This window comes from Lissotriton vulgaris, chromosome 3_1 (assembly GCF_964263255.1).
Source record: "Lissotriton vulgaris chromosome 3_1, aLisVul1.2, whole genome shotgun sequence".
In the NCBI taxonomy this organism is placed as follows: domain Eukaryota; kingdom Metazoa; phylum Chordata; class Amphibia; order Caudata; family Salamandridae; genus Lissotriton; species Lissotriton vulgaris.
In genome coordinates, this window is record NC_141689.1 from 1,030,820,206 (window position 1) to 1,030,839,894 (window position 19,689).

The window sequence follows — 19,689 nt, forward strand, 5'->3', positions numbered from 1 at the left end:
CTATGTCCCTGTGGCTCAGAACAGGGAGTCCGGTGGTTGACCCTTGAAGTAACTTCAGCCTGGGACGAAGGGTGCGGGTCCAGCCAGCCAGTCAGCAGGCAGAAGAGCAGCAGAGTGGCAGTCGTTCTGGCAGCAAAGCAGCCTAGCAGTCCTACTTCTGTACTATTGACAGGTCCAGAGGTGTACAGATGAGTTGGTGTCCGAGGACCAATATTTTTAACTGGTGCCTTCTTTGAAGTGGGAGAAACTTCTAGAGTGTTTAAGGTTCCTGCCTTCTCTGCTCTGGCTCCAGACTAACTACACGGGGCATGCAATCCTCTGTGTGTTGGCATGACACAGTCTATTCAGGTGTAGGTGGGGGCTGTGCCTAACTCCGCCCTCCCAGTCTGCCAGTGATGGCCCATCCATGCGCCCCTAAACTTTCAATTGTGTGTTGTTGTCTAGTAGAAATGCACAAAGACCAACTGCCAACTACACCCAGCCATGTGACCCAGAGACATGCTGCAGTCACTAAATCACTAAGGCAGGAAAATGCTGACTTTCTAAAAGTGCAAAAAGAACAATTGATGGACAGAATGTTGACAGAATGTTGAACAATGTAGTAAATTCACCCCAGTACAGAGATCGGGTCCTAAATCCATATTTTTTTGCTACCTATGCCAATCCAGTTTAAACCCAGCCATATGCAAATCAGTCTTGACTTCTGCTTCTTATGGGAACAGTTCGATCCAAACTGAAAGGCCAGGTCCTCCCGGGACCAGAAACCTGCCCAGGATGCTTGGTAGTTGGGGCTGGACTGTTCCCATGAGGAATAGAGTCAAGACTGATTTGCATATGGCTGGGTCTAAACTGGAGTGGCATGGTGAGCAAAAGTACAATGGATTTATCCCAGATCTCTTGACTAGGGGTAAATGCAGGATTTATTCAGCATTCCAGCCATCATTTGTTTGCATAGCACAACTTTCTAAAAGTGGCATTTTAAAAATTGTACAAAAAAATCCAACTTCACTATAAAAGAGGATTTTTCATTAAAATTCCAAAGACATCAAAAATGAACTGTTTACCTTTTCCCATTTGGAAGTTAAGGCTTATTAAATATAATAAGGTAACTCCTATGTTATCCTATGGGAGAACCAGGACGTGTGGTAGAGAAAAACAAATGTACAAAGTTTTTCACTACCAGGACATGTAAAACTTTAAAAGTACATGTCCTACTTTTTGAATTCACTGCCCTCTGGGTTGTTCATGCCCTACCCTAGGGGTGACTTAGATGTATTAAAAAGAAGGTTTGGGCTTGGAAAAAGGTTAATTTGTCAGGTCGAAATAGTAGTTTAAACCTACCCACACACAGGCTTCAATGGCAGGCCTGATACAGGTTTGCAAGGCTACCTAGGTGGGTGGCACAACAAGTGCTGCAGGCACACTAGCAGCATTTAATGTACAGGCCCTAGGTACATGCAGTACCACTTTAATAGGGACTTATAATTAAATGAATACTGTCAATTAGGGACAAGTCAATCTTACCATGCTTTAAGTAGTGAGCACACACACATTAGCACTTGTCATAGTGGTAACGTGCAAAGTCCTAAGGCCAACCAAATGGAGACCAGAAACATGTGAAGGAGTAAGATAAAATGTTTCGGGGAAGACCACCCTAAGGCTGACAGGTCTAACAAAGGCCAGATGATGCCCCTGGTACTTTATTACTATGTTGATACTGCATAAATACTTTACACATTGCCCTACTTTGAGCCTGTCTGCTGTGGCTGTAGACACCAGGGTGTTGAGCTTAGGTAAAGTTAGTGACTTTGAGGAGGGTCGTCCTGACAAGTTAGTGTTATTATACTTTGTGATGGACAACAATGCTCCCAAATAATAATTGTTAGATTTGGGCATCTCTAGTTGGCACAGGTAGGTACTTGTGACAAATAGGGACCCTCTCCTCTAGTCAGGATAAGGGGATTACACTCCTAAAATAACCCCTGCTCACCCCCTTGGTAGCTAGGCAGGAGCAGAAGGGCTTTACTTCAGAGGTGTTGTAAGTTAAGCAGTTGTGACCACATACAGTAACCCAGTGACAACACTACAAATGGACATCACACAGCTTTTCTATCAAAAATAAGTAGACTTTATATAGAGTTACCACAAGACCATAAATGACAAAAATACACACTATGATTACTTTAAGATGGTAGATTTAAGCTTAGTTCAGTTCAGTTCTTAGATGCGACACTCTGCGTCAATGTACCTTGGGTTGCGCTGCGCTTCCACGACAAGCAATGTCGCAGCGATGGGAAATGCGGCAAAGTTCAGATACAAAGATACAAAGAAATAAAGACGTGAAGATCTTCCAGAGGCGGCACGCTTCTCTGGGATGCAAGAAGCCTCGGTTCGATACGTGGACTGCAGCGGCAACACCCTTACGATGCGAAGACAACAGCTCCAGTGGCGACGCTCTTCTCCCACGATGCGTGAAGCTTCCGCTCAATGCGACAACTACAGCGACGACATGCAAGATGCGAAGGCAGCAGCTCCGATGGCGGCGTGCTTCTCGGGGATGCAAGGTGCTCTTGGTTGATGCGGTGTAATGCAACAGTTCCAGCGGAGACACCCTCCTTCGGAGTTGCGACAGCAGGCACATCGACGCCGACACGCTCCGACCTTGTTGCGAGATTCTTCTCCTGTTGCAATGCAGTGCGACAACTACTTCGGCAACACCCTCCTTTGGAGTTGCGACGACAGCAGCAGCGTCGGCGACACGCTTCCTCTTCGTTGGGCATGCTTCTCTCGGATGCGGTGCAGTGCGACACTTCCTGCGGCGACACCCTCCTTCGGAATTGCGACAGAAGGCACAGCGACGGCGACACGCTTCTTCTCGTTGAGTCGCGCTTCCAGCTCCTTGCGACACGCAGTCCCTCAGAAAGCCCAAAACATTAGCAGGCACTTCCTAGAACTCTGGGGATCTGTGGGGTGAAGGCTGTTGTCCCTGAGACTTCAGCAGGAGGCAAGCTCTTTCCCAAACCCTTAGAGATCCTTCACAAGTGGAAAGCAAAGTTCACAAACTTCCTTTCTCCTTCCTTTATCAGTAAGGCAACCACTGCAGCCCAAGCCCCCAAGCAGCACTTTAGCTTGGGAATAGTCTCTCCTCAGTTTCTTCAGGTTTCTCTCCTCAGTAAAGGTTTCTTCTTATAGTCCAAAGTGATCTAATTTCATGGGATCAGGGTCCCAATATTTATACCCCAAATTCCTTTGTTCTCTGAGGGGAGAGGAGGTTTTGCTCAGTCCAAACCAGTTCTGAAGCACTCTATGTACCAGACTTCTCCTTTCCTTTTACCGTGCAGGGCAGGCACATCAGACGCCCCACAGGAGGTGGAGCCAGCATTGTGGAAGGCAAGTACAGTCCTGGAGCACTTTATTTACAGGACTCCTTCTCTTCTTTCAGTGTGCAGGGCAGAGACATCAGCCGCTCCCCAGGAGGTGGAGCCAGCATTGTGGAAGGCAGGCACAGCCCTATTCAAGGTACATGTGCAACTCCTCACTCCCATCTAGATGCAGATCTCTCTATTCACCACCGGGTGACTCAGCCTGTCTCCTGGAATTCCCCAGCCCTGTCACTCACAAAACCAGACATAGGAATACACAACCTAGCAGAGGCAGGTTTGAATGGTTAGACAAGCCAATACCTACGTTTTAAAAGTAGTATTTGCAAACACAGAATATTAAAACCAACTTCACTAAAAGGAGTATTTTATTGTTCTGAGTTCAGGCATACTAAACTCGAATTTCTACCATGTTCCCTGAGACAGTTAGGATTATCAAATGTAATAACTCTAACAGCCCATTCTGCCCTACGGAGAACAGGTAGCCTTGCAGTAGTGAAAAACGAAAATGGCTGTAATTCACTATTAGGACATACCACACACACCAGGGTGTGTCCTGCCTTATACTTACAATGCACCCTGCCCTTGGGCCTACCATAGGGGTGACTGATATGAAGAAAAGGGAAGGTTTAGGGACTGGCAAGTGGGTGCACTTGCCCAGTCAGCATGACAGTACCAGACTGCACGCAGGCTCTGCAATGGCAGACCTTAGACACATTTTATAAGGCTGCTTCTGTGGGTGGCACAACCAGTGCTGCAGGCCCACCAGCAGCATTTAGATTTACACGCCCTGGACACACTCAGTGTACTAGACTAGGGTCTGACAAGTAAACCAAATAGCCAAAATGGAACCCCTGATTCATACATCAATTTACAATAGAGAGCACTTGCACTGTAGCACCGAATAGCAGTGGCACAGTGCCCAAAGCATTTAACACCATCAAAAATACATGACGCAACAGCAAAAATGGAAGGGAGACCCACGCCGATGGTGCCAGGTCTAACAATAATCCCTTTTCTTACAACAAGCAATATAAACTTCACACTATTGGGCGTTTTCTCAACGTTTGGTCAACTTTTTCTCAACTTCTCTTGGTAAGCAGAAATCAGTCTGTTGGGTACATTTGGCATGCTTAATATAAGGAAAAGTCATAATGTTGTGGGTGTGTGGATTGTCTGTTGATTCCTCTCCAATTTATAGAACGTGTTTCATGATTAATATTTCCATAGGTTAAACCAGGCACATCATGTGTAGTGTTTGGTTTGGGCGGTGTTGGACTCTCCACAATCATTGGCTGCAGAGTGGCTGGAGCTAAACAAATCATTGGAGTTGACATTAATGCAGACAAGTTTGGAAAGGCCAAAGAAGTAGGAGCCACTGAGTGTATCAACCCACTGGACCACACCAAGCCAATCCATGCAGTAATAACAGAGATGACCAATGGAGGAGCACACTATTCTTTTGAGTGTGTTGGGAATGTTGATACAATGGTATGTGATCACTTAAAATACATATAGCGTGTTATCTATAAGATTAAACTTTTGAAAACTGTACTTACCTTTTTTCTGAGATTAAAAAGTGAAAGTTACCAAAATGAAAGTATGTTAGCTATGTTGTGTTGTGCCGTGATGTGTTCAATCAATGTGTGCAAATCTGTCCTTTAAGTGTAAACCTCCAGATTTTTGTCTGATCGTACTCAATGTTGTCCCTTTGGTGTGGACTGAGTTCTGCAAGCATTGCTCAGCCTTCCTGCTGGTTTCGTATAAATATCTTTCTTTGCAAAATCTAACAATCTCACTGGCAATATGGATAGAAGTCCAGTATTAGTGGTCATCTCTAAACGTGGTGGGTAGTAGTCCATCAGGGTGGCAGAGGCCCATCAGGTCTTCTGCCGACCTGATGGGATGAAACTCATCTGCCAAAGCGTAAATCAGACCCTTTGTTTTCAGATGCTACTTGGTGGGTAAAGGAGTGCTTTTAAAAATATATTTACTCTGCAAAACGTAAGACAACAAAGAATGTATAAGGTATACAACAATCAACATGAAAAATTATTGAAGTTATTAAACTGTGGAACAGTACTTTTCTACAAATCGAAAAATACATACAAATCATTATTAGATACAGGGGCGGCTCCTCCATTTCAGGGGAGGAGTATCGGCCACAAGCCCCAGAGCTGAAAATAAAATGCCAATAAAGTTGATATATTACCATTTTTTTCAGCAACCCAACCCAAATTAAGTCTCAGGATGGGGCGGGCCATTGCTGCAAAGTGGCAGCAGCAGGGAGCTGTGCACTAAAGTTTAAAATGTGCATGTCTCTTTGGCCGGCCGTCTTGCGATAGCCAGCCAGAAATGCACATTTTAAATTTCTCAAACCTAGCTGTCTCAGACAGCTGGGTTAGAGAAAGCTTATGCCTTGAGTGCTGTTGACAGTTCAGAGTGAGGCCATTCCCTCCAATCCTGGTGCTGCTCTCATGCTATGGGTAGTGCAGTTTCCTGGTACGGAGCTTCAAGAAGACATCCAAGGGAGAAGGACAATGTGTTGCAAGTCAGGAAGGTAAGTTTATTTTTATTTTTTTGTGCCCCCTTTCCACCCCCCTCGGTACATGCCAGCCACCACTGATTAGATAACATTAACAATCCAAAGGGGTGTTGACATTTAAAAAAAGATTCGAATTTATTTGGTCCTCTGTTGCAATACATAACCCTCCGTAAACATCAAGACCATTTTATGTATATTCTGGTGATTGAACAGCATATAAATCGCTTCCTCAATCAATCTGAGTTGCAGTACTTCTTCATTAATAAATTCTGCAGTAAAAGTTGCTCCTTAGGCAAAATACCCCCCTGCCCTCTCCATATTCTTCAAAACTCCCCATTCGACTCAACCTTCTCTCAACTAATTCCCAACAGTTTGACTAATGCTATGGGAAACTTTGAGTGTATTAAAATCCAATGCATTACTTTATCTGTACAATACTACGGGTTTGGGCAAACACTTTGGTCCACTTCTAGCTCACATAAGTTATCTGGCCCTTTAAAGGCAAGCCTTGCAATTCTTGGATTTTTAGCTCTTTCAATCTTTTGAATGGCACAAGAGATAAACCATTTTGGGGAACTTATTGAAAACGTCCATCTGCATAGCTTATGAATCAAAGCTACATCTCCACTGGACTATACATGGTCATAATCGGAAAAGGCTCAGTCCTCACCTCTTGAGTGTCCAACCCATGATGACAGTATAACAAATATCTAGCTGGGTTTAAGTCAGGAGGTGAGGGTATTAAACACTGAAAACATGATTATTTTGGTGACTAGTTCACCAAATATTAGGCAGTGAAAAGACATACACCATATCCTGAAACATGTAATGAAATTATTCCATAATGCCACCATATATTATAATCGTAGCAGATTGTGAGTGACCATCAAATAGGAATCTACATTAATGTTGAAAGTCCCCTTTTTATGTAAGGTTAAGGAAACTGGGCTAGCGCTAATAAAAATGTACATTGTCAATGTTACGACCACTGCCTGCTCTCATTGAAGTTTTCAAAATGGATAAAACGTTTTTGAAAGCAGCATTGTCTATTTTATGAAACCTGAGCTGCTTTAAAAGAATTCCATATTGAAATACTTCTACAGGATGGTGTTCTGCTGTCCCTTGCAGACCACCATCCTTGTGATGGAAGCGAAGCAACCTGCTTTATGGTGCTAAATTAGGCAGTTCATTCTGCGTGCCCTCTCATTGCCTATTTTGCAAACTGACCTTATAGTTCTTAAGCCGGCTCGTAAAAGCAGATTGAATTTGTAAAACTCCGTTGGCAACTTGCAACCGCTTTTTGCAAATCCAGTCTTACTAAATTTGGCACCTAGTTTGTAGAAATTAAGTCAACAAAGCTTGTAGCATTTTGAAGATATCTGGAAATATGATAATTCTGTGACAAAAAAGAATGAGCCTGAACTGAAAACAGCTTGTGAGGGTTGGATATGTTAGCTCCATGACTTTGCAGAGACCTATTGCTGTATTCTGCTTGCTGTTTTGTGAATCCCCTTCTCTGATCCTTAGAGCTTTAAGTGCCTGGATCCTGTGGACAGTGCCTTGTCTCTTAGAACTTTCTAAGGAATCAGCAAACATGCACCTTGTTGGACCCAGAAGGAGTGTTTTCCTTGGATCTCCACTGTGAGCACTGACTGGACTCAGACAATTTCCCAGAGCCCTTGCTGAACCACAATCAGAGTATCTTATTCCATCAACCCAAACCCCAAGGATGAATTGGCCTGATATACTGATGGCACATTCAGTTTATTGTTCCCTTATCCACTACATGACTAAGATGTAGAACATCACTTAGATGGTTTCTAAAAAGTTCTACTCACTGGACCCTAAATTGGACTTCACTGAGTTCCATTATAAACATAGGCATGTTTATAGATCTCCCGGCCCGATGGGCTCCTTTCACGAGGAGCTCTACTCTGCAATCTCAGCGCTATGCCTAAGATCAAAACACTGCTTGCTCCTAGGTGACTTCTGCCATCCCGATTGATATCTCCACTCCCGTACCAGTTCTCTGGTCGGACCACTATTTAGTGGACTTTCAGATCACTCTGTCTGGAAAAGTCTCTTTCAATGGGCAGGCCCGCCAAGCTCAAAATGTCAGAGCCTTCCATCGTGTCTCTCCTGACATGCTGGCGCAGGCCTTCCTCATTCAAGCCTGCCAGTGGACAGGCGTTCTGGACACTGATCTAGAGCACCTGCAGACTTGGCTTCTCCAGCAATCTGATGAACTGGCCCCTCCTCATGTTGACCGTAAACACTCTTCTCGAGCATCTGCCCCTTGGTTTTCCTCTACTCTGGCAGAAAAACGGAGGCAATGTAAAAAAGCAGAAAGAGCATGGCGTAGACAGTATGACTCTATATCCAAGGAGGCATACAGACACTCGATCAGAGAATACCATCATGACATCACAGCAGAGAAAAAAATCATACTTTGCTAAAAGAATCGAGGCAGCCGCCAACTCTTGCAAATAAATATTTAGGATAGTGAAGGATTTCACCTCTCCCTCTTGGTGTGCCCCCAAAAGTGTGCACTCCGAGCTTTGGATTATTGAGCTAGCCAACTTTTTTGCCAATAAAATTAAATCCATCCAGGCCTCTTTCTCTGCTGCCGGGGCGGCCATAGCACAGGAAGCGCCTTCATTCCTTCCAGCTTTAGACACCGACGGCCCTTGGAGCTTCTGATGAAATTAAAATCAGGCTCCCCTCTAGATCCCTGCCCCCCTAAATTTCTCGCCAAAGTTGCTCATGTGATTAACCCCTTAGTGAATCCTTTGCTTAATATTTCCCTTAGTACAGGGATGGTGCCACAGCTCTGGAAACAGGCAGTCATTCTGCCACTTTTAAAAAAATCGAATCTAGATCCCACGGTTCACGCAAACTACAGACCCATCTCCATTTTGCCAGCATTTGCGTAAATTGTGGAGAAGCATGTCCATCTAACGCTTGCCAATTTTCTGGAGACGCATAATATTCTACACCAGTCGCAGTCAGGTTTCCGATCCAACATGAACACTGAGACAGCTCTGCTAGAAGTCACCGTGGCAATCAAAGAAACCTTGGACTCCGGGGGCAAAGCGATGTTGGTGATGCTGGATCTCTCGGCGGCCTTTGACACCGTCCCCCATGGCCGTCTCCTTTTTAGACTCCGAGAGATTGCCCTGAGGGGGTCGGTGTACAGTTGGTTTGAGTCTTTTCTAGCTGACCGCCAACAAACGGTCTGAGCCCCCCGTTCTCCGCCTCAATGCCACCACCGGCGGTGGGAGTTCCTCAGGGCTGAATTTTGAGCCCAACTCTCTTTAATATCTATATGGCCCCTTTGACGGCAATGGCGGAGGCCCATGGAGCTCAGATCGTGTCATATGCCGACGACACCCAGCTCCTTTTTTCGTGTAACAGAGGCTCTGACTTTGATGGTGAGATCATTAGGGGCTGCCTGGAGGCTGTTTTTGACTGGTTTCAGCGGGACAGCCTCAAGTGCAACTCCGATAAATCAGAGGTGTTGTTCTTTGGCTGCCCTCCGGATTCTAGGTGGAAGTCATGGTGGCCGCCGGCTATGTTTCCCCCCTCCAGCGACTCAGCGGTCGCAAAAAATCTCGGATTGCAGGTTGACAACGGCCTCTCTCTTAAACCTCAGGTTCTGGGCCTTGTGGGCAAATGTTTTGGTCTCCTAAAGATGATCAGGAAATTTCTGCCCCTACTTTCGCTGGACCACAGAAGAGTCACTGTGCAGGCGCTGATAGGCTCTCGCCTGGATTATGCAAATGTACTGTATCTGGGCCTCCTGGAATTCCTCCTTACGCGCTTGCAAATTGTCCAGAACTCTGCTGCACATGCTATTTTTGGCTTCAATCGGAGAGCCAGTGCCAGCCATCTTCTTAACACCCTCCACTGGCTCCCAATCAGAAAGCGCATTGTTTTCAAGGCACTGACGATGGCTTTTAAGGCACTTCATGGCACAGGTGCCGTGTACATCCGATAACAGATGATGTTTTACCAGCCATCTAGAGCACATAGGTCTTCCATTCTGGCCTTGGCCACTGTACCAGCGATTCAGCGTACCCGGTGCGGCGGACGCGCTTTCAAACGCCTGGCTCCTCAGTTATGGAACGCTTTGCCTCTGTCTCTTAGGACCAATGGTAATCTTTTAGCTTTTAGGAAGGATCTCAAAACTCTGCTCTTTGTTCAGTAGGTGCTCTTTTGCTCCCCGTCTCCTGTACCGCTGAGGGTTTTAAGCGCCGGGACACTCCACGGAGTAGCTGAGCGCTATATAAATCTCTCTTTAACATAACATAACATAACATAACATGTTGACATAAAAATACATAAAATGATTTCTGCTTTGTTACTATTTCTCCATCTTAATTTTTCACCTTTTTATTGATAATTGATTTGTATATTTTCAACATTCTACATGACCTTAGGTTGTACCTAAACTTCACAATTCTCTTATCTGTGTTGGTTTTTTATTGTCCATGGATGTTTCTTGAAGGCATTTGGCTTGCCTCTTTCGACCGACTGATAAGGGAGCTCAAATGAGGCATGTTCAGATAATCCAGACAAACTCCTAGTCATATCTTCCCTGCTCCGCCCTTGATTTTCTACATTTGACAACATGCTGAAGTACTTTAAATGAAATCAAGTTTAACAAACAGTCAAGGAAAGGAAGTGACCAGATTTTTTTACTGAAAAATGACATCATTTTCCCCAAAGAATTCATAACAGACAACACGAAGGAAGGAAACCTCCTAGAACTCCTTTTTCCCAACTTAAGTAAGGGGAATGTTCCTGCTCTATTTTTAAAGGACTCTCATCCACATATTTCTATGTGGCATGCTTTAGCATGGAGTCCTCGCCCGGTATATCCATTAATACTGGGTGGGGTCAGCCGCACCTTTGGATTGGGCACTTTGATTTTGATAGGAAACTCTATATCGGGTTTTTGTGAGGGTTCAAAGTGCCTTTGGGTGATATCCTTTTTAGATTTTTTGAGGAACCTTTGGCAGAAAATTAAGACAGTTGGGGATGAAAATTGAGTGATAATTACTCTATTGGTCATCATGTTTCAGCTGGTTATATCTGCCACTGGGGTCATCTAGCCTTCATCAGGACCATGATAGAGTGGAAATTTCCTGGTAATTTCTCAATGTAAAACATAATTAACTCTTGTTTACCGCTTAAGGGGATCGAACTTTGCCACCGTGTTATCACCATAAGGAGACTTTGCATAAACATGAATAAATCAAATGCAAATAAATATTTAAGGCAATAGTGAGAGTTGTGAGTAGTTTCAAAGGGTGTTATTTTCTAATCAAAAGTCAAGGTTCTCTGACTCTTTATTCATTAGTCAAATATCAATCAGGTTACAGATTTGAAAAATAGGGAAAAAATAGAATTAATATAGAACATATTATAGATTGCATAGAAGGTACTCCATAAATGAAGAAAACCCTATTTCTAATAGATAATGAGGCATAAAGTCAGTCAGAACTCTTAAAGAGTTTTAAGAAAATATAATGTGAGTGAGTTTTGCAAAGCTAGATCAATATTTAATAATGGGCATACATCTCCCATAAAGAGAAATAAATGCAAAGGACAAATAAATCTTTAGAAAGCCAGTTAGTCAAAGAGTTTAAGCATCTAAATATGTTCTCGGTCTCTCCGCTGATTTTCTCTCCTTGCACTGTTCATCTCTGTCTCTTTGTGTCTCAGACAAAAGCTGCCCAAATGAGCCCTCCTCCCTTCTGCAGAACTCAAAAAAGGAGTGTCTTTCTGCAAGCGTCCTGCTAAAAAAGTGTAAGTAATGACCCCACCTCTCAGATAGTAACCAGTAATTTTAACAAAAACACAGGTGACTTGGTCTTCGTTGTTTGTCCAATTGGAGTTTCAGAACGCATCGACACCCCATGGTCTGACTGGACACGTCATCTATCAGGCAAGTTCTTGTAACGCATTTAAATCTTGTGCTAAATGACTTCATCTCCAAACATCCTTAAAACAATTACATTTTCTACAACAAAAAGTATTAATTATGCGGAAACAGAGAATACATATTATAAGAAAAATGTGTGCTTTGCAGTTTTTCACTCTATCTTATGAAGTGAATAAAGCATTGTCTAAACAAATACTTACTGATGAAAAGTAAGCCACAAGTGTAAATTATAAAAAACGGTCATTTCATGAAGACGTGAGTAACAAGGAGGAAATTCCATTCTTATCTCAAGGCCTCATACTGTGAGCCTTACAAAGCAAACTAAATCACGAGCTGTGTATTTCAGCTTTTCTATACTGTAAAATGAGTGTTAACTCAGCACAAATATATTCTACTTTGAAAGTTCAAAACACATTTTCCAAATTAAATGTACATTCTATAGGGAGGTTTCACCCTCTAAGGGGGACATTTAGATAAGGGGGTCAGCCTAGCACGGAAAATCGACAAAGTGGCACCACAAAAGCGTCGAACCTTGGCTGTAACCCTGTAACTAGTTCTCCACGATAACTGTATGTTTTATGTTTGATGTGTATGTGAAAACAATAAAAACTTGTTGAAATAAAATAAAAAAATCTAAACTAAACACAATTAGTCAACCATGAATCAATTGAGCATGGCTTTACATGATTCATTAGACTGAAGGCATCTGAGCAGGCCTCATTCATTTTTTTCATTTTTCATGCACCAACAGTGCCACTTTTAAAATGCAGTTTATGTCTGAAACTCAAAGCAGTTTTTTTCATTTAGTAATGCCTAAATCCATGGATGAAATCTGTGTTCCATCAACCATTAAGATGTCTGTTGGGGATTCCAATTCTAAGTATCCCATGCAGTACTTAACTGTGATAAACATGCACTCCTAACATGTACACAAATAATGCCAATATCAAATTATGATTTCCAGATTTGTGGGGTTGTCAGCTGGCTTAACCTGGCTTAAAACAGAAGATAGACAGAATTAAGCATTTAATAACTCAGTTGTACAAACACTGTGCATATATGTGATACACTGCATGCTGTTACACACTTGGAAGGCAAATTGTCGTAAAACTATTACCACTCATTGTGCTCAAAAACAACACACCCATGTTATCATCTATGTACTGTCCATTGATGAGAAGACATACATGTATAATTCAGAACATGCTCTTTGTTGAATTTCCATGGGTTATATGTTATGGTATGTCCAGTGCATTGTATTTTAACCAAATACTGTAGAGGTTTGCGGATTCCATATTTTGTAATCAAAACTCTACAAAGCTGTGTTAATCACACAGAGGCGTACGACATGGTGCCAAAATCTTATCACAGGCCTCCTTCAATGGAGGCTCCTAATAGCCCCATAAGTCGTCACAGGCAATAGGACCCTTGTGTCGCACTCTGTAGGAAGAGACATCAGCCACGTATCAAGACAGAATTGCTGTCTTTGCATCGTAAAGAGGAAGCAGAGTAGGATAGGTGAAAAGGTGTCCTACTTACTCCATCAAAGGAATGCCCGGCTATTCATCATAACTCCTGAATGTTGGGGTTTGTTCGGCAGGCACCACATTTGATTGCATTGCTTGGAATGGGGCGACTGATGTCATCACTGAGGTCATATAATGAAGTATGTGTGCAAAAATACTGTTGCCGCCCTACTGTGTTAGCCCAAATAATGTATCCTGGCAATAATACAATGTAATACCAGTGTCACTGGTAACTTGGTAAAATCATGCAGAAAAAGAGACGACATGTGATATGCCCTCAAAGAGGCACGAGGAGTGTGTAAATTTCCAATCACTGCATTGTAATATCACAGTTGCTGGTTATATAAGAAATTATGAAATAGTCAAGATCAATGTGTAACATCCCAAATAGAGAAAGTGGTTCTATATTACACAGGATGTATACTGCAGTCATTTAATGGCTTAATACATATCAATAGTGGAAAAGCCCCTGAAGGATGATGTGGAAATGCTGAAACCCAGAGCTAACCAGACACATATATGTCTGTATCCTTAATGTAATGCTATAGGACTGCTATAAAAGCATTTGTATCATGGCTGTGCACCATGGTAGCCTGTGGGAAACAATTACCTCAAGCTGAGCCAATAGGTATGATCATTTAATCTCCTGATATTGGTTGACAATCTGTATATGCACTTCTACTTCTTCTCACCGACTTTCTCATTTTGTAATTGGCGGTTGTGATCTATAGAGATGCAAACAGAGTCTGAAACTCCGGTGGAATTTTCACTAGTGGAGTACAAGTTTGGTAGAAATTTGGCTTAGTTAGGGAATCCCTAAACAACATTTGATTCAGGATCCATCATATTGGCTATGCTTATTAAATCAGTATAAGGGAAAGCCTGCACATTCTTAACGTGTTGCTTGACACCAGGCCTGTCATAATCTTTTGTGGGGCCCAGAACAAAATATTTTACAGTGCCCTTCTCTGGTTTATAATTTCAGGAGCACCTTGTACATTGAAAATATGTGCGCTGGGGAAGATAAAAACGCGGAGTATCTGGCGCCACCTACTGGTGGGGCTGCTTCAGCTGCCTCATGAAGGAACAGGTCACACCCACGTTTCTTATGATTTAAATGTATTTTGTAACACTAACGCTGGACCTCCAAAAGCATGCAGCCGACTTAAGAACCAAGGCTGCAACCCCCTTGCGATGTCTCTGATGGGCATGTTGCACTCAATACTCCACACAGCATTTTCTCTATTGAGTCTTGCCTAAAACGTAATGCTGTGGAAAAAAAACATTGACCACAAGCAGTTCTGCAAAATAGCAAATGGATCGGAGAAAAAGATCTCCTTGCTCACAGACAAAAAAATCCGAAGTAAACGGAGACACACTTGGACAGTAGTCAACTCTTATTCCACCCAAAAACCGCAAGCCTATTTAGCCCAACACTACTGTCAATATCTAAAAAAACCTCTAATAGCGTACCGTCTGGGCATGCAATCTATAAAAGACCTAATGCCTTCTTGGAAACGAAAAACAGAAAGTGCAAACTGCAGACTATGCGGATACAAGAACGAAACAGTGGTGCACATACTATGTGTATGTCCTGCTCTGCAAGCCTTAAGAAGAAGATATCTTCGGGCAATTTTCAACACACTGAAAATCCGCACATGCAGACAGGTGGCTAAGTGGCGTCTCCCCCATACTTTCATGTCGGGAATTAAATTCATGTCCATGGCATCAAAGCAGATACTAGAAAAGGAACAGACTTAAAGAACACATAATGTTATGTTATGTTATGTTATACTTTCTTATATAGCGCAGCGACTCACCGTGAGGCATCTCGGCGCTTACTTAGAACACAACTCAAGTGAGAAAAACCATGAGGCAGAGGGAAAGGCAGAAAGGAAGGGGCCTTAATAAAGGAAAGCTTTTAGATGTTTCCTAAAATTTTGATAAGATGGAATTTCTCGCAAGGAGGTAGGGAGACTATTCCAATAGACAGGTGCTAGATAAGAGAAAGCCATGCCTCCAGCTCTGTGTCGTCTGATTCGAGGGACATGCAGTAGTAGTTGTGAGCTGGATCTGAGAGTACGGTTCGGATTGTATTTTACCAGCTTGTGTTGCAGATATTTGGGGCCCAAACCCTGTAGGGCATTAAATGTCAAGCAACAGATTTTAAAGGTGGATCTTTGTCTTACCGGTAACCAATGTAGCTTTCTAAGTAATGGTAGCGAATGGGATCTTGCAGGCATATTCCGGACCAGCCTGGCAGCTGTGTTCTGGATGACCTGTAACTTTTTAAGAGAAGTCAGCCCAACTTCTGCCAAAAGGGCGTTGCCGTAGTCCAAACGGCTAATAGCCATGGCTTGCGTCAGGGTTCTACGATGTTCTAATGGAATAAAAGGAAAGATTTTCCTAAGCTGTCTTAGCCTGAAGTAACAGGACCCGGCCACAGACGCTACATGATCCTGCATAGAGAGAGAGCAATTTATTTTTATACCTAAATTATTCACGCACTCTGTCGGTACAGGCGCGGGCCTGACTGGGAGGGCCACCAGTCCTTGGTCCAGATGGCCGCTGCCTTGCCCAGCAACATGACTTCCGTCTTTCCTGGGTTCAGCTGGAGAAAATTGTTAGTCATCCAGTTGGAAATTTCTCGGATCCCTGTGGCAAAGCGCAATCTGTCTGCCTCCTGATTGGGGCTCATATTAAACAACAATTGCGTGTCGTCTGCATATGAGATAGTTTCGAACCCCAGGGCTTCCACTGCCTTAGCCAACGGTGCCATATAGATGTTAAAAAGGGTGGGGCTAAGGCAGGAGCCCTGGGGAACGCCTTTGTCCAATGAAATTTTTTCTGCCTGGTAGGAGCCCATGATGACTTTCTGGGACCTATCTGTCAGAAAGTTTTGTAGCCACTTTAGGGCTAGCCCCTGGATACCGATAGCTCTTAACCTCTCCAGCAGCCTGACATGTGAGATGGTATCAAAGGCTGCGGAGAGGTCAAGGAGAATCAGGATTGCCGATCCTCCTGCGTCTACCGTCAAACGCAGGGAGTCAGTAACCGCTAAGAGAGCTGTTTCAGTGCTGAAACCTCGACTGAAACCGGACTGCGAGGGATCCAAGATGCAGTTTGATTCCAGGTAGAGATTCAGCTGTTGATTGATCATGCTCTCAAGCGCTTTACCCAGAAGGGGGAGCAGCGATATCGGTCGATAATTGCTCAGCTCTAAAGGATTGGCCGTTGGCTTTTTTAGTATGGGATGGACAAAAGCTTCCTTCCAGGGGACCGGAATGTCGCCCTCTGAGATTGATAGATTAAAGGTTTTCTTTATAGTTGGCGCTAGTGAACGAGACAAAAGTGCCATGACTCTAGGAGGGCAGAGCTCCACCGGAGAGCCCGATTTCGCGGACCCCCAGCGATTTAAGAGTTTCAGCTAAAGTAATTGGTCTAAAACTTGTAAGGGTGCAGTCCGTCCGTACTAATGACTAAACCAAAACCAATGGACTTAACATGCTGTGTACGAGGATCATGATAATCGTAAAGACTATTGACACACAACCATCAGACTCTATGACAATTTTTTAACTTGTATTTTAAATTTGTTGTTGTATTTTTTTATTGTCTGTAAACATTGTAAAGATTTTAATTAATCATACAATAAAACTATGATGATAATGGTAATGCTTCTGACATATCAATAAAGTTGAGAGTATAGTATCATGTATGTTCCACTCATATAAGTCCTTGAGTTTGAAAATCTTCATTTTGCTATGTATAATTCCCTTTATTCTGTGTTGGTCTAACTTTTACTGATCTTTTTCTATCAGACTGCAGCCTTCATGTCCTGTCACTTTGGATTTGGAACCTGTGTAGTTGTTGGTGTGGCTCCTTCAACTTCTCTCCTTTCCTTTAGTCCTTCATTGCTGTTGACAGGACGTACCCTGAAGGGATCTACTTTTGGAGGTATGTCAGACAGAAATTAGTTGACCAAAAGTACCCCAAACTTTCATCGCTACTCCCTAAAGACTTGCGCTCACTCATAGTGAGGAACATAGTGCTGAGTAGGCTGGACTACTGCAACTCCCTGTATTTGGGAGCACCACAATATATCTTCCAGTGGCTGCAGAGAGTCCAGTCTATGGCGGCAAAGATGGTGCTAAACAGGCAACGTAGGTCCTCCACAATGTTGGCTCTGAGAGACCTTCATTGGTTGCCTATTAAGGAGAGGGTTCTTTTTAAATCACTTTGCATTGCCTACAGAGGAGCACATGACTTTGGTCCTTTTCCACTACAAGAGAAGTTCACCTGGTACAACCCCAAAAGACAGCTCTGCTCCTCCAGCGCATATCTGCTGTCAACCACCAGATTTAAGCGCTCCAGGATGGGGGGAAGGGCTTTCAGTGTGGCAGCCGCTCACTTATGGAACGAGCTGCCCCAGAATATCAGACAAGCCAACTCGCTGGCTGAGTTTAGAAAGAGCCTGAAAACTTGTCTCTTTCCTAGGATTGATCCTTAGTCCTGTCCCTGATGTTATCCTGGTCTGTGTTTAGGTTGGTCTATTTAAGACTGAGCGCCAGGATACCTATAGGGTGGCAGCTGCGCTATATAAGAACCTAATTCAATTCAATTCAATTCAATTGAAGATTGCTACAAGCTAATATCTGTAATTCGAGCAGTATTTAATTGGTGTACACTTTCTGTAGCTAGCTGTGGTGTACAGCCTACCAAAAGGCAAATAACTTAAGTAATACATTGTTTTATTCATTAAAGCTAAACTATCCAGAGTTTGTTTCAGTGGGATGTAACAAAAAGAAAAATAATCCATGAGAAAATAGCTTTTCACTAAAACAATACTTGCTTTCATGAATTGTATTCAAAGAACTCACGTAAGTATGCATATTATCACTGGGGAGGTACATCATTTAGCCAAGTTGCCATTTATGTACCTGAATCTTATGATTGTAAAATTGCTTCCTACGTGGATCTGATTATTTCTATTTTTAGAATTTGGATTTTAATTTAGGGCATTGTTCACAGAGTAAGAGAAGTTTAATCCAAACAAACCTGATTTACAAAGGTTTCTTATCTCTGGCCCAAGAGGTGCCATTATTGTCATTCAGGCTGAACACTGTGTTAAGCCTGTCATTAGCCAGTAATACACTCTTCAAGTTATTGCCATGTTTCCGTACACACCCCAACCTCAGGTCATTTAGACCCGGGCATACAGCCCATGCATCCACCATTTCAGTGGAAGTCAAGACCTCCCTTGACCGCGGACACCTGTTGAATTCAGGGATCCCCCTCAGTCTGGTGGCTCCAGTGAAGGCAAAGCAAAACCAAAGGGAATGATGGACGGAGTGTTGAATATTGTAAGCACTCACCCCCAGTCAACTGATCTGGGTTTAATCCATCATCATTCTGTCGCTCACTCCGCCACCCCAGTTCAGACATGGCCATATGCAAATCAGTCTGACCCTGTGCCTCATGGGAAGAGTCCAGCCCGAACAGACAAGCCATGTCTTCCCTGGACCAAAACAAGCATCCTGGGACTGGTTTCTGGCTAATCAGCCGTCATCAGCCATGCTAGCTTGAATCCAGTGGCAAAATGAGCAAGGGACCCATGTCTGGGCATACCCTGCCAACTTAGGGCTAACAAAGCAAAACCAAAGGGGATGATGGACGGAGTGTTAAACATTACAAGCACTCACCCCCAGTCAACTGATCTGGGTTTAATTCATCATCATTCTTTAGCTCACTCCGCCACCCCAGTTCAGACATGGCCATATGCAAATCAGTCTGACCCTGTGCCTCATGGGAACAGTCCAGCCCGAACTGCCAAGCCATGTCTTCCCTGGACCGGAAACAAGCATCCTGGGACCGGTTTCTGGCTAATCAGCCGTCATCAGCCAGGCTAGCTTGAATCCAGTGGCAAAGTGAGCAAAGGACCCACGTCTGGGCATACCCTGCCAACTTAGGGCTAACAAAGCAAAACCAAAGGGGATGATGGACGGAGTATAGAGCATTGCAAGCACTCACCCCAGTCAACTGACCTGGGTTTAATCCATCATCATTCTTTAGCTCACTCCGCCACCCCAGTTCAGACATGGCCATATGCAAATCAGCTGACCCTGTGCCCCATGGGAAGAGTCCAGCCAGAACTGCCAAGCCATGTCTTCCCTGGACTGGAAACAAGCATCCTGGGACCGGTTTCCTGCTAATCAGCCATCATCAGCCAGGCTAGCTTGAATCCAGTGGCAAAGTGAGCAAGACCCAAATGAAGGCACTACATTTTGCTGA

The 19,689-nt window shown here is 43.6% G+C and overlaps 1 protein-coding gene across 1 annotated transcript in view; it reads left to right on the forward strand.

Moving 5' to 3' along the window:
• LOC147727341 (alcohol dehydrogenase 1-like) overlaps nucleotides 1-19,689 on the forward strand; it is a 239,924-nt gene that overhangs the window by 184,069 nt on the left and 36,166 nt on the right. Inside the window, exons 6-7 of the mRNA XM_086961424.1 lie at nucleotides 4,611-4,871; nucleotides 17,220-17,355. Coding sequence (XP_086817550.1) covers nucleotides 4,611-4,871; nucleotides 17,220-17,355 — 397 coding nt within the window. The remainder of the gene's footprint in view (nucleotides 1-4,610; nucleotides 4,872-17,219; nucleotides 17,356-19,689) is intronic.